Below are 14,447 nucleotides of genomic sequence, written 5' to 3'. Positions count from 1 at the left end.
TGAAAAGAAAAGCTGCACGGGGCAAAAACAAAAGGAGCTGAAGGAGCATCGTGGGAGAGATGACATTAGGTGTGAATATAAAGCGTGTTTCCACCTGAATGGCAATTAAAGAGGAGAATACATGGAACTGGTGCAATGCTGACACTCGTGCCACAGTCACTGTAAGACATAACTCAACTCTTGCTTCTTCTAATCATTGCACGAGAGCAAACAGATTCCAAATGGTAATCAATGGTGACAGATGACAGTCTGGTTACTGAGAATAGAAAAAGCACAGGCACAACATGAGTAAGGAAGCCAGGAACCTAAGCTGGGTTTGTTGCAAATCTCCAAGTGTCAACACTGGGGCAGGGGGGAGAAAAAAAGATTCCTCCAATTAAAGGTTTTATGTACGCGTTACAGTGACCACATCAATTAACGATACTTGTGATGCTTACTTCCTATAAATTATTAACCTTGCTCTAAGATGCCGACCAAAACAAGGAACGTGAGAGCTCAGGGCACAACACTTGTGAAACACACAGCGCTCAAAATGGAAAGTGTTAAGTTTTCACCTAACACTGGGATCAAAGCAGCCCCAGGTGAGGAGCTTTAATGCCATCCAACCAGGTCCTTGAGCTGACCAGTGCAGCAGAGACAGCTCTGCCATGTAATAGAACAACCCGCACCAGCACACAGAACTCAACAGAGGAAGAAGCTTTCAGCCCCATGTAAGAGTGGTAAAGGCCAGCACAGCCCCATGTGCCTGGGGAACAGGCAGTGACTGAATCTTACTGTCCAACTTGCACAGTGAGAACATACAGAACCAGCAGGGGATAAAAGCATCAGCTGCTGTGCTCAACAGAAACTTCAGGATTCTTTATTTTGTAAATCCAGGAATCCAGGTATCAGGTTCTGGTATTTCCTGCACGGCGTCACTTTTACTGCTGGGTAATCCTGCAAGGTGTTCTCTTATGTTTCAGGAACATGCAGTCTGTGCACAGTCTGGGAAGCAGCCCGGTACGTCCTGTGAGGTTTGTTGCAGTTCAGAAAGCTTCCATGGTCAGAATAACACGGCGTTTATGTTCATCGCTCCCACGCTGCATTAAATACACCTCGAGGAGGAAACATCCTATACCACCACACCTCATTAGGAAGAGCTTCCCAAGCTCTGGAACACCACAATACAGCTCAGCCTGCTCTGACAGGAAAGCAAATAAATCATCCACATCTGCAGACTTCAACAACAACATTAAACCCAGAAGTTTTCCAAGGAGGACAGATTCCCCCCCTCCCTCCAGCCCTGCTTTTTTGCTTCCATCTCCACTCTGTGGACCATTCACTAAGAGGAGATGGTACTTCTGCATGGGAATTTCCACAGCTCAGCCCTGCAGGCATCCTGGGGCACGAGGATAGAAAGGCTTTGGACAGAAGCTGCTTGACTTAAGGACAGAACAATCATTTTGAAGAGCTGCTTCATTTACAGCCAGTTACACAACCATGTAGTAACTCTAAATTTAGAAAACGTGGCTATTTTGCCTCAATTCTAATAGTGTTTCAAGGAACTTGGACTCGAATGCTGAACAGAAGCATGAATATTTCTTGCAATAGCCATGAGAACTCTTCACTTGGATGGGATGTGCATCCTACCTTCCAGGGAAAAACAACTTCCATCTTCCACAGCGGTCCGAAGAGCAAAGCCAAGGGATGACTGCAGCGTTGGGCCCTGCTGGAAATCTGATCAGAGCAAAACTATTGGGCAGTGCTTCCTGTGCACTTCTGAAAAGCCAGATATTGGGGGAGCAGCCAGAAAGGCAGCACAGTCAGTGCAGCAGTGAGCAGAACACCCCTCTGAGCAGCAGGGAAGGCAGGGGATGGTTTAGTGCAGCTGTGGAGTGAAGCTGGGTAAGGAAAGTATAAAGGTGCCTCTGATCTGTGCTGCTCAGGTTCTATGCCTGCACCAGCACAGCTGCAGTCAACAGTTTCACTGTGGATCCAGCACTTTCTGGCTGCATTGCTTTCCTGCAAAATCCTTACAGCATTTATACTGAAATTAACTCCAAAGCCGCTAGGTTACCCATCACTTCACACATCTGAGGAAACAAATCAAGCCTGAGTCCCTCAATAGAAAGGTATATAAAATGCCAGCCAGTTTCCAAGCGTTCCATTTTCCACATTCAGAATAAGCCACGCATTACAGTTTGGAGTGAGAATTATTTGTCTCAATAGACACAGTCTGTAATTACACTGAGGAACGTCAAAGGTTTTCCCACCACCCATAAAGCTCTGCTCAGAAAAGGCCAAATGGAGAAGGCACGACCACAGCACCAGCAAAGCAAGGTCAGGGCCCAGCAGCACTGATGATGTAGGTGTTACCTGTGGGGAAGGTTTGTCACCTTGCCAAGGCACTGCCACATCAACACCAGGAAACACTTGGAAGATTAAAAACGCTACTTCCTAAGTATCCTTATCAGCAGAGGAGCAGGGCTGTTTCTTGAAACAAAAGGGATTCGTATGCAAAATTCTTTTATTCCTGCTGTTGCATCCTTTCCGAAGTAAGTAAAGAAACCTAAATCGGCTGTGATGGAACTAATTCCAGCTCTCCCATCAGTGTACTTCACATTAAGCAGAAGGCTCAGCCACAGACAGGAGTGATGTGCATGCAAGTCCCAGCTTTGGGCTCCAAACTGCTGTTAGAAGCCTTCAGCTCCCATCCCCTCCGGTTCAGCAGCACTCTCCCTCCAGCAGCTGAACGCATCGCTGTATTGGAGCTGTGCTGAGTGCAGCACCACATGGCACACCACTGCAATTTTATGCTACAAAATGAAGGCTGCCTAACAGTGAGGGCAGAGCTGCCCAGCTCTTCCTCAGCCCAGCAATAGGCTTTGAAAGGATGCTGCTGTAAATGCAAACGGAGCTGTGAATTCAATCTCTCCTTGTCTGGAAGCTTCAAAACACAGCACCCACCTTTCCTGACCTGCACATCTCTGCCCTCACCTCCCATAGCAGCAATAGTGCTGCCCATCCGCTCACCAGGAGCTCCAGCATCAGCTGCTGAGGAATAGGAAAAGAGCTTTGGCACTCCCAAAAAGAAAAGAAATCACAGTGTATGAAGATACAGATGGCTCATTTTTAAGACCTTACCCACTGATCCCAGCACACATGCCATGCAGTCAGGGGGAGCAGGGCTGCAGCTGTTCACCTCTTTTCTCTCCATAAAGTGGAGTCAAAGCCTACACCACAAAGGGCAGAGAACCAACGTAGCACCACCTATCTTTTCCCTGTACAAGCATATATCCAAGGCAATTTGATACCAGAGTCCAGATGCATCAACAAGGAGCATATCCTAGCTTCCACCTACACCAGCATACATGGAAGATTCCTGCCTGGTTTCCAGTTTCCACCTGGGCCCTCCTCTGCCTGCTCAGCCCTCAGCCCTCCCACTGGGCTCCCTTTAGCTTTCCCATACAGGAGGTAAGCACCGAGACACCTTCTATCAAGAACTGCTTTCATTCCGTCAAGCCCAATGACCTCACCGTTAAGGGAAAATGGAAAGTGCATGGAAAAAAGCCCCAGTGCCACCACAAAGCCTCCCTGCAGGCTTTTATTTTGTTCCAGGACACACTTAGCATCCTCCTACCAAGCAAGTGGAGAAGCTTCAGCTCAGAGCACTGGTTTGATGCTGATGGTGGGAGGTAAGGAGTGTGCAAACAACGAGGCAGGTTCCTCCCAAGGAGCATTCAGGAAGGTGTTATCGCCTTCTGAGCCCCTGAAATCCCACAAGCAATTAAACAGTCACAGGAGATGAAGTTCTGAGCTTCACAAATGCCAGTTATCTCCCAGCACCAACGCAGATGCTGAGCAGTAAAAATAGTGTCTTTGCTCTGAGGAGGGAGCTGAGGACAGCTGGCATAAGCAAGACCTTGTCCCAAAAACCACCCTGCAAGCTTGTGCCACTTAACTTCAACACAGGACTTTAGCCAAAAAAAAAGCAACTTCACAGAGTCACTTACAGCCAGGTCCCTGCAGAAGCCTCTGCTGGAGCTGCACAGCATAGATGAAAGAAAACTTCATGACAAAGTCACAGCAAAACACCTCACTCACTCTCATGTAGGTATCTCAAGGCCTGGCACAGGATTCAACCAATTCCTCCTGAAGCTTTTAGTGCACCTCAGGTTGTGTGCTAGTCCTAAGAGCATCACTAATTGAGCTGTCTCTTTCCCTTTCCCAACTAACCCAGCACACCTGTGAGCCACTGAAATGGCTGCTCAAGGGGAGGCTTTGTCCATTTTAACAGTAACACTCCTGGTTGGGGCTGGAGGAGCACTAATTAATTGCTGAGCCCAGGTGGCCGCTTGTGCTCCCAAATTATTAGCTCAGCACGCACACAAAATAACTCTCCATACAGTAACAACGCATACTTATGTTGTGCAGGAGTCCATTCTGCAGTAAAATATTAATGATGATCCCCAAGTCGATCTGGCAAGCATCAAATAAAGCAAAAAAACCAACTTGTGGGTACGTGACCTTGTAGTGAGCACTCACAGGCAGGACTGTCTGACGTGGCTCCTGTTTGATGCAGTTCCAGTAAGCCCTTTCTTCCCTCCCATCTCTAATGGCTACGGATGTCAGGTGGTTTCAGAGCACCCCTGGGAGACTGACTGAAACATCAGATGCAAGAAGAGGGTTGGATACAGCTTCGCAAGGGATACAAACCAGTGCTATTGGTTTATGCGTGTGGAATCTGAGTGCTGCACTGAGCAGCATTTACTGCTGGCTCTGCAGAAGGAGCTGCACCCACACACAGCAGAACTGCCCTTGGTCACCTGCTGGACCTTGAGTGTTGTGCGTCACCATGCGTGGACACCTTGCCCAAGTTTAGAGGTTTTTAAGGCTCTCTATGCTCTCTGCAGTTGCAAGGTGGTCATCAGTGAGGTCTGCTGTCTGGAGTGCTCACACTGGGCTGGTGGTGGCTGCAAAGGGACACAGAGGTGAAAGCACAGACCTTCAGTGAATGGGAACATCTTCTCCCATGGGATAGAAAGAAAACGACTCCTAAGTTTAGGTCAAAGTAGTGATTGCATGACAGGATTCAGACAAGTATTCGTGCAAATATTGAATTTACGTGGGAATAACAGCTTCAGAAAGTTCTCCTGCAACCTGATATTCATATCTCAATGTTTGAGGTCAAGAAATCACAGCAGTGGAGGCTGAGAAGGAACAGAAGGGCTGTGTGGGATGAAGCAGAGTTGAATTCAGACTAGAGGAGATAGCATCAGAACAATTCCAGCCAGTGAGCTGATCAGCCATGGGATTTGTGCCTGGGGAGCCCCAGACAGTTTGAACTGGGCAGAAAAAAGAAGTTGAACAGACTGAGAGCCATCCAAACCAAGTGGTTCAGAAGCTAAATACTCCCCAGAGACCCCACGGGGTCTCTACAGGCTGCCATGTAAACCAGAAGGTGCTGCTGGGACACAGCATCACACCTGGGTGCTGCCGCAAGCAGTTCCATCCCGAGGCAGAGCACAAGGCAGGTATTCAGCAGCCTGCCCTGCTGAAGGCCTTCTGATAAGGTGCTGAGACACAACACCTGCACTTTCTGCTTCCCCCATCTGCACAAGAGGCGTATCTGCCTTGCACAGGCTTTGGGAAATTGAAAGGCAGAGAAGAGCAGTGAAGCCTCCAGGTGAGAGGAAGAGGGAGGAAGGTAGCCCTGTTTTAAAGCTCCCTGCAAGACTCACTACTACCCAACTTGGTCAAGCACTTCTGCAAAGAACCCAAAGGCAGCTCAGTGTGCGGAAGGAATATAACCCACACCTGAGGAACTCTGACGTTAAAATTCAGCTGGGTCCAAACCTCTGCTCATTTATTAGAGAAAGCATCAGGTGCTCCCAGCACTTAGCAATGTAACTTCTAAGCAACACATCCATCCAGCACCATGAAGACAAGCAGGGTGGCTCTAGCAGCCAGAACTGCTCTGCAGGTTCTCTGTGTGACAGGACTGGGGTCAGACAGGACATGGCTGGCACACCTCTCTGGAAAGGGAAGTGTTTCCTTCCAGGGCTGTCTGGGTTTTACATTACTTGGCAACAATGATTTCCCTATGCTCTGAATTGGGAAAGCAGCCGAGGAAGGCAGGAAAGGAGGATAGAGAGGAGAAATCCTGGCTCCTTTTTACTCACGTGAATGTCACGATGCTGCTAATGACCATCGGAACCAAAGACTTGGAAAATCTCCTTGTTCAGGTGGAAGAGCCTGTGGGCCGAACATCAGCTCAAACTCAAGAGAAAGCTTCTATTACTTATTAACATCAGGAATGGCGTGGTGGGGTTTAAGCAGCAGCCTGCCTTCCACATCCAACAGGAGAGAACAAAAGCATTCAGCTTCTAGAGGCAACAGTAACCACTATCAGCTCACATATTCCCTAGTAGAAAGAAATCATTCCTGCCCCCAGTAGCTGAAAGAAAACACAAGAAAGCTCTCAGATCAGAACCCAGTTTTGGGTACACAGAGCAGCTTTCTGGATGGCAACAAGTGCCCTCTGCAACCCATGGTCTGGCTGCACCAGGCCAGGTTATCATTCCTGAAGACATCAAATAAACTCACAGCCAAAGGTACTTGAAAGTCAGAGCTGCAGCCAGATGTACCTGCCGACACAGCTGAGAACAGCAGCCACAAGCCAGCAAACCTCAGACCCAAGACAACCACATGGTGCCCATGGTTTGCTCCCATCAGCCCAGGTAGAGACATCAGGCTCACCTGGTGCCATAACACAAAGGGGCCGGGTCAGCAGACAGCCAAAGGACTTCACTTACCACCACGAAAATGGCAAAGCCCTGTGTGTTCTCAGCAGCGTCAGGTTTGTTTTTAGTAATCCCACACTGCAGAGCAGCTTGTACACAACGCCTGGCAATTTGGTTGTTGGGCAGCTTTTCAAATGGAAAAATCAATACGGTAAGTACACCTGAATTCTTCAAAGCACTTAAGAAACTTCTCCCCGGGGTCTATTACCTGAGTGCAGAGATGCCTATATCACAAAGACCACAAAAAGGAAGAGCCTTTATTTATGTAACTGCCTTCTGATCCCCCCCACCCCATCCCAGCCCTCCCTAATGCTGCACAGGGGCACAGCTATCCAGCCACCAAAGAACGAGCACTTAGGGATTCAATCCATGTTAGCTCCCCCATCCTGGGGTGGCCTTGGATGTCAGAAAACACAGCCCACATTGGGCCAATCTGTGCTGCTACAGCACACACAATTTGTATCTGGAAGCCGCAGCGATCGAATCATGATTTCTTTAGGGAAAGAAAAGGCTTTTTTTATTTAGGTAGAAACACACAACACAGCAATATCTCTCCCTGATGCCCGTTTTCATTTTGCTTATCTCCAACCGGTCACGTGTTTAATGACACTATCACCTAAATATAGCTCATCCTGCTCACCATCCTACCCATCCCCATAGACCACCGCACACCTCCTTGCTTGGCATGTTGAGCTGCTGGGAGAAGTCAAAGCAGAGAGGGCCCAGCAGCCCCTGTGTGAGCCTCCTGTGTGTGCCTCCCTCCTGCCTCGCTCAGCACAACGCCCGTGGCTGGCAGCCCCCTTGTGCTCCATCACAGTGCCCCTCTCTCTTTTGTCTCTGCGCCGTCGGGCTGTGCACAGCTCAGTGTTGGGTAGCAGGGATGCCCCAGAGACATAGAATAGAATCAGTAAGGTGAGGCAAGATCACTCAAATCATCCATTCCAGCCGCCTACCTGCACACTGCGTCCCTAAGCATGACATCTACTCATTCCTTAAGCACCTCCAGGGATGGTGACTCCCCCGCAGCCCATTCCATCGCCTCATGGCTCCTTCTGAATAGAAACCCTTCCTAACACCCAGCCCTGCAGAATGGAGCCGGAGGGGCTCATTCACACAGCTGGAAGACACAGATTTACACACAGCTCCAGCCAGCACTGGCGTAAACAAGGGCAGAGCCACTGCTGCACTGCCAGCTCCTTATAGCAGAACGCAGGGATGCTGCATGGTGAGACAAGCATCCCTCCACACGCATCCCAGGCCTCTCACACAGCCCCAATGGCTCCACACAGGGATACAAGGCCCAGCCCAGCATCTCCATGCACTCAGGGCCCACCCTACATCCCTCAGCCCCCCAGCCCAAGCCGGGCTCGACCCCCACGGCCTCACCTTGGTCTCCTTGACGTGCTGTTTGATGCCCTCCGGGTACCACTGCACCCTCACGTATCCCCGTCGCAGCGGGCTGGCTCTACCCTCCTCGGTGCCTCCAGCCCCGGGGCCGCCCGATTCCGACCCCCCCGAGCTGGCAGCTCCCCCTGTTCCCCTTCCACTTCCCCCCGGTGCCGTCGTCGTTTCTTCATCCTCTGAATCGGAATCTTCGCCGTGAATGAGGCGAACCAGGCCGAACCTCACCGAGCCGCGATAACGACCCGACACCAAGTCGTGTGAGAACAGAAGGCGCTGAGAACCGCCCTGAGGAGCCGAAGGGGGTAAAGGCAAAGCGGGGAGAGGGGTCGGGGCGGAGGGAACCGGAGCCGCCTCAGCGGGGAGCTCCGCCATGGCGCCGGGACGAGCGGGAGAGCGCGGCCGGCACCGGAGGGGGAGGGGAGGGGCACGTAGTGCGTCAGGGGGCGGGGCTTAAAGGGACACGCCCAGTGCGTGGCGACGCTGGCGGGGAGGGCGTGGCCGCTGATTGGACACGCCCGATATAAAGCCACGCCCATCCAGTGGGAGGGGTAGAGAGGAGGGAGGAGGGCTGTGGGGTGGGGGGTGTGTTCTGTGCTCCGGGATATCCCAGCTTTTCCCTTTGTGAGATGGGCTCTGTCTCTGCCCGAGGCTCATAGGAGAGGAGAAGTGAAGCGATGCGTCCTCACATCTCCACGGACTGGTTTCCAAGCGCTGTTATGGCAGCCGTGCTGCCCATCATCCCCCCATTGCACGTAGCTAATGACACACATATACGGTCAACAAGCACCAACTGCAGTGTATCTAGCACTATCCACATTCAGAACCATCCCGTGCTCTGCTCCGGACCCACCGAACCCTTCAGAGCCATTCACCTGTACAGGCTGGGCCTTGAGAGCAGCTCGGCAGAGAAGGACCTGGGGGTCCTGATGGACCAGAGACTCAACATGAGCCAGCAGTGCGCTCTGACAGCACGGAAAGCAAATGGGATCCTGGGCTCCATCAGGAGAGGGGTGGTCAGCAGGGATAGGGAGGTGATCGTCCCTCTCTACTCTGCTCTTGTGAGGCCCCATCTGTTGTACCGTGTCCAGGTGTGGAGCCCTCAGGACAAAAAAAACATGGAGATTTTGGAAAGGGTCCAGAGGAGGGACAGGAAGATGATCAGGGGGCTGGAGCACCTCCCCTATGAGGACAGGCTGAGGGAGTTGGGTTTGTTCAGCCTGGAGAAGAGAAGGTTGCGGGGTGACCTCATTGCAGCCTTTCAATACCTGAAGGGAACTTACTGCCAGGAGGGGAGTAAACTCTTGGAAAGGGCTGATAATAGCAGGACACGGGGAAATGGTTTGAAGTTAAAAGAGGGAAGATTTAGGTTGGATGTTAGGGGGAAGTTCTTCACTAGGAGAGTGGTTAGGCCCTGGAACAGGCTGCCCAGGGAGGTTGTGGATGCCCCGTCCTTGGAGGTGTTCAAGGCCAGGTTGGACGGGGCCCTGGGCAACCTGATCTAGTAAAGGTGTATGTTTGGTGGCCCTGCCAGGCAGGGGGCTGGAACTACATGATCCTTGAGGTCCCTTCCAACCCGGCTCATTCTGTGATTCTGTGACCCGGTTTCTTTTGGTCCCGGTTCCGGTGCGTGTAGCGCTGCTGCCATCGCGCGGGCGCTGCCCGGTGCTGCATAGTGTGTGTGTATGGGCGGCAGGGAGGGGGAATGCACGGATCCCTATAGCGGAGTCAGAGCAAGGTGTAAAACAGGAGAGGCAGCATTGCCTTCAAACGACAAGGCTGCAGATACCCCGAACTGCACCGGGACAGCACAGACCGTGTCCCCCCTGCAAAGCCCGTCCAGGAGCGCTGCTCTGCAGATGCTGAGTGCTGCTGCACGGCGATATTGGCCCTCCGCAGCTGTAGGAGCAAACAGAGATTGAGCCCTGCTCTCCCTGTCAGCTCACCCCAAGCACGCAGCAATCAGCTCAGTCAGCTTTATCCCCCCGCAGGGAGTCATGCCAGGGTAAAGAAATCAGCCTCAGCTGCTTGACGGGATCCTTTGCCTGCTCGTCATCTTAAAGCCTCTCACCTCTCCTCGTCTTTCATCACGGTTATAAACCCCTTAGATCTTCATCACGTGCTCCATAAATAACAAATATATAAGCCGGGCTCTGTGTGTTCCTGCAGCCCCATCCCTGCTGTCCCACGGCCACGAGGAGTCACAGGATCAGGGTGAAGAGGAGCAGCACCACGTCCCCATCCCCATCCCACAGCCGGTAAGCCCAGAGTTCCTGGGACCTGGTGATCCCCGTGGCCTTGGGGATGGCTGTGGGTCACTGTGTTGTTCTGGGCTATGGGGAATTGCCCTTAGATGGGAGGGAGCTGGGACACTGAGCTTGACTTGCCTTGGATTCTGGAGGTGAGAGCATCTCTGCATGCAGGTGCTTTGGGTTCTATAATGCACAAACACAAAAGGAGGGGACAATTTGACAGGGTGTAGTTGGTGTGCTAATATGTGCACCATGACATACGGGGATGTGGAAAGGAGCCACAGGCTTAATAGACCCCAGGGTATAAACAACTATAAGAACATGCAGGGGGCTGTGTTAGAGCTGGGGAGATGGGTTGATGGAGCTGGGAGGTGAGGGGTTTCCTCCTAACTCTGGTTATCCTCACTGTGCTCCCATTGACCTGCAGCCATCTCAGTGTGCATGTTCCCTGCATGCCAAAGACCTTTGTGTGTGCAGGGAGCTGAGGAGCTGAGCATAAAAGAAACACAACTCCAGCAGCCCGTGTGACCTGAGCTGCCACAAGTGCTGGAGGGGAAAAGATCCAATGAGAAGGATCTGGGAGCAGGCTGTACCCTGCTCACTTCTCACACTGTTGTGTTGGGGTGCTGAGAAGTTTCTATAAGCACAAGGGGTGTCTGAGCCAGCCCAGCCTGCTGCATAGCCCTGATGCAATCAGGGGATGAACAGATCTGACACCGAGCTGTGAATCCTACAAACATCACAGCACCCCATTCCTGCAGTGCTGTCTTGTTTCACTCCCATCCTATCTATGGGAGCACAAAGCACTCATTCCCAGCACCAGTCTTGCACTTACCCCTTGGCAATGAGAACTGGCACGAGGGATGCTAAATATTTCCCCTGTCCCTGATAGCCTTTGTGCCCAGAGAGCACATCACAGCTAACCCAGTGATTCACTGAAAGGGAATCACAGCAACACCCCATCTCACCACTTCCATCACCCAGCTCTCAGCCTTTCCAGATGGAAAATTCCCAGCTTGCTTTGGCTCTGCCCTGTGCAACGCTTGTGCTGGTAATGCTTTTGTTTCTATAAATCCTATTAGCTGGAGGCAAGCCTATAATTAGCAAGGAAAGCCGGCACCTCTTGAACAATAATCAGAACTGACCTGGCTCCATGCTGGCTTTGCTGTGAATTGCTTTGAATATTGGCTGACCCGTGGCTCCCGCTTGGCTGGGAGCTGCTGCCACTATTCCTGCCCGCAGGCCAGGGGTGCTCGGGTTGCACTTCTCTCTGGGTTTATTAACTTGGTTTGATCGGGCATGAAACATGAAGTGGGTTTATGACACAGAATCTGACCCAAGCAGAGGGATCTGGCTGAGCTGTGTAGGGCGGGTGGTGATGGATGGGACAGAGCAGCAGGGACTGTCCTGGGGTACGGCTGTGGGACCCATAAAGGCTCTTTGGGCAAGGCTGGGGCTCTGCTTTTCCCTGCAAGGGAACACTGGAAAACTGCTCTCCTGAGCAAGCTTCTACACAAGCATTTGCAGGGTCCAATCTAACATCTATTCAGCAAAGGCACTCTGACAGCACACCCCTGGACCTCCCAGCCTTTGGGGTGGTTGTGACCACAGGCACTGGAGCAGCTGCAGATGAGCTCATCCTGCCTGCTGGCTCATCTCAGCCAGGCTTTCCAGCATGGCTATGACTTAAGTGCCCACCAGGGGCTAAGCCATGTCATTTACCCCCTGAACAAGCTGGGAAAGCAAACAAACCCCCAGCAGCACAAGCATGACACAGAATCACAGGACACCCTGAGATGGAAGGGATGGATCATTAAGTGGAAGCCCAGACCCCACACAGCACCACCCAAACCCTGCATGTGAGAGCAGTATCCCAACACTCCCTGAGCTCTGGTGGCTCAATGCCGTGCCTGCTACCCTGGGGATCTGCTCCATGACCAGCACCCACTGATACAGAACCTTTCCTTAATCTCCAACCTGATCCCCTGACGCAGCTCCAGGCTGGTCATCTCCGGTGCATACACAGCACTGATGTCACCTTTATGACCTGGATAGGGACAAGATGCTCAGCCCCAACTCTTTCCCAATGGGGCTGGAGGTCAGCAGCAGTGCACAGCTCGTGCCAGCTCCCAGGGGTGACAGCAGGGTTGCCGTGGGTGGGGATTTGCTGTATCTATACACACACGTGTATATATAGCTAAAGGATGCCAGGTAGCCTAATCCCATGCATAATCAACAGGTATTTTTGACAGCTAAGAGCTCAGGAAGAGATTGGCTGAAATTAAGCCGAAATTAAGGGTGCAGTGACACTGCTGGGGCCCGGAGCTGACAGAGCTGCCCCATAGGGAGCAGAGCAAGATGCCGATGCTCAGCGCGGTGCCGTTCCTGAAGCCCACCCACCCGCAGGGACCCCGCAGTTCCCCCGGCCGCCAACGCCGGCACACACTGCCCGCCAGCGAGTTCCGCTGCCTCAGCCCCGAGGATGCCGTCAGCGTGTTTGAGATCGAGAGGGAAGGTAAGGAAAGAGCCGCCCCGTCCCCATCCCACCCCAGCCCGGTGTCAGAGCCGGGAGCTCAGCGCCGTCCCCTTTCCAGCCTTCATCTCCGTCTCCGGCGACTGCCCGCTGCACTTGGATGAGATCCGGCACTTCCTGACGCTGTGCCCGGAGCTCTCTCTCGGCTGGTTCGAGGAAGGTCGCCTGGTGGCTTTTATCATCGGCTCCCTATGGGACCAGGACAGGCTCAGCCAGGTAGGAGCCGGGCACAGCTAAGTGGAGCGGAGACTCGTGCTGCCCTGCACGGCCCCACTAATGGCCCCGTTCCCTCCCTTACAGGCAGCGCTGACCCTGCACAAGCCTCGGGGCACAGCAGTGCACATCCATGTGCTGGCTGTGCATCGCACCTTCCGACAGCAGGGCAAGGGCTCCATCCTGATGTGGCGGTACCTGCAGTACCTGCGCTGCCTGCCCTGCGCCCGGCGCGCCGTGCTCATGTGCGAACATTTCCTCGTGCCCTTCTATGAGAAATGCGGTTTCAAGGCTGTGGGTCCCTGCCAGGTGACGGTGGGCGCGTTGGCTTTCATTGAGATGCGGCACGAGGTGCGGGGCCATGCCTTCATGCGCAGGAACAGCGGCTGCTGAGCCCCGCAGCCCAGCTAACGCGGCAGCCCGTGAGCCCTCTCCATCCCCACCGTGGCTGCACAGCTTTCCCTGCCTGCCCACACATCTGCCTTTTGGCCGAGGGATGAGCCTGGCCCCCAGCCCATCCCTGTGCCTAACACTCTCAAGGCTGGGGAAACAGCCTGCAAGCACTGAGCCTGCACCCTCAGCTCTAGAGCTGGGGCAGTGAAGGGGAGCCCGCAGGAGGGCTGTGCCCCCAAGAGATCTGTGTTAAGGATGGAAAAGCCAAGAGCCTCAGCAGAGCCTTGAAAACCTTGAGCCCCCAGCACAGGGTCCCCCTCCCCAGCACAGCCCTACACCATGCACGAAGCCAAGCCCTGCTCTGAGCAGCCCCTGCAGCCACCCCCTGCCTGCAGGCACCTTTACAGCACGAAACCCCTGGGGTGCCCCCCACCCCAAATTGCACAGCCAGGATCCTCCCTGCAGGGCCAGTCATGCATGCAGACATCACCTGCCCAGCAAGAGCCCCCTGCAAAAGCCTTGGGTCTGTTGTGAAGCAGCAAATAAAGATGCAGTGGTTGTTTTCTACACGCCTGCCTGTCTTTGCCTCCAGCTCCATGCACAGATGGGTCCAGCCAAACAGCCCAGAGCCATCCACTGCCTTTTGGGGTAGCTCAGATTGAAGTGAAATGGGTCAGATGTGCCCCAGGGTATCTGATGGAAGGTGAAGCACACAATTGGGGCCATGCTGCCCTGGGGCAGGGGATGGAAGCTCTGTGGATCATTTAGATAGAGAACCATCCTCAAATCCCTGCCCCAGGAGGGGTTTTGAAGAGGGGAATTAGGGAGCAGAGCAGGGACAGCCCTACTGACTGCTGCCAAATCCCCTCCCCA

At 53.0% G+C, this 14,447-nt stretch overlaps 2 protein-coding genes across 4 annotated transcripts in view; one reads left to right on the top strand and one right to left on the bottom strand.

Annotated features, from left to right (window-relative positions):
- UBE2O (ubiquitin conjugating enzyme E2 O) overlaps positions 1–8,810 on the bottom strand; it is a 45,570-nt gene extending 36,760 nt beyond the window's left edge. The window contains exons 1-2 of one of the 2 annotated variants that reach the window (XM_085522788.1): positions 8,169–8,810; positions 6,795–6,908 (exon numbers count right to left, since the gene is read on the bottom strand). In XM_085522788.1, coding sequence (XP_085378914.1) covers positions 6,795–6,908; positions 8,169–8,558 — 504 coding nt within the window. In that variant the 5' untranslated portion in view covers positions 8,559–8,810. The remainder of the gene's footprint in view (positions 1–6,794; positions 6,909–8,168) is intronic. The other variant, XM_015879778.3, reaches the window with a different exon arrangement.
- Positions 8,811–9,993: 1,183 nt separating this feature from the next.
- AANAT (aralkylamine N-acetyltransferase) lies at positions 9,994–14,143 on the top strand. Of its 2 annotated transcripts, none has more exons than XM_015880140.3 (4): positions 9,994–10,441; positions 12,675–12,950; positions 13,030–13,184; positions 13,269–14,143. In XM_015880140.3, the coding sequence occupies exons 2-4, from the start codon at positions 12,794–12,796 to the stop codon at positions 13,572–13,574; spliced, it is 618 nt and encodes a 205-aa protein (XP_015735626.2). In that variant the 5' UTR covers positions 9,994–10,441; positions 12,675–12,793; the 3' UTR covers positions 13,575–14,143. The 2 variants fall into 2 exon arrangements, with proteins under 2 accessions (XP_015735626.2, XP_015735625.2); XM_015880139.3 differs by lacking the exon at positions 9,994–10,441 and adding an exon at positions 10,536–11,486.
- Positions 14,144–14,447: the final 304 nt, after the last annotated feature.

This window comes from Coturnix japonica, chromosome 23 (assembly GCF_054131305.1).
Source record: "Coturnix japonica strain WE chromosome 23, WE-NBRP24, whole genome shotgun sequence".
NCBI classification, from domain to species: Eukaryota; Metazoa; Chordata; class Aves; order Galliformes; family Phasianidae; genus Coturnix; species Coturnix japonica.
The sequence above is the reverse complement of the archived record's forward strand: the minus strand, read 5'-3'. Positions and strand labels throughout refer to the sequence as shown.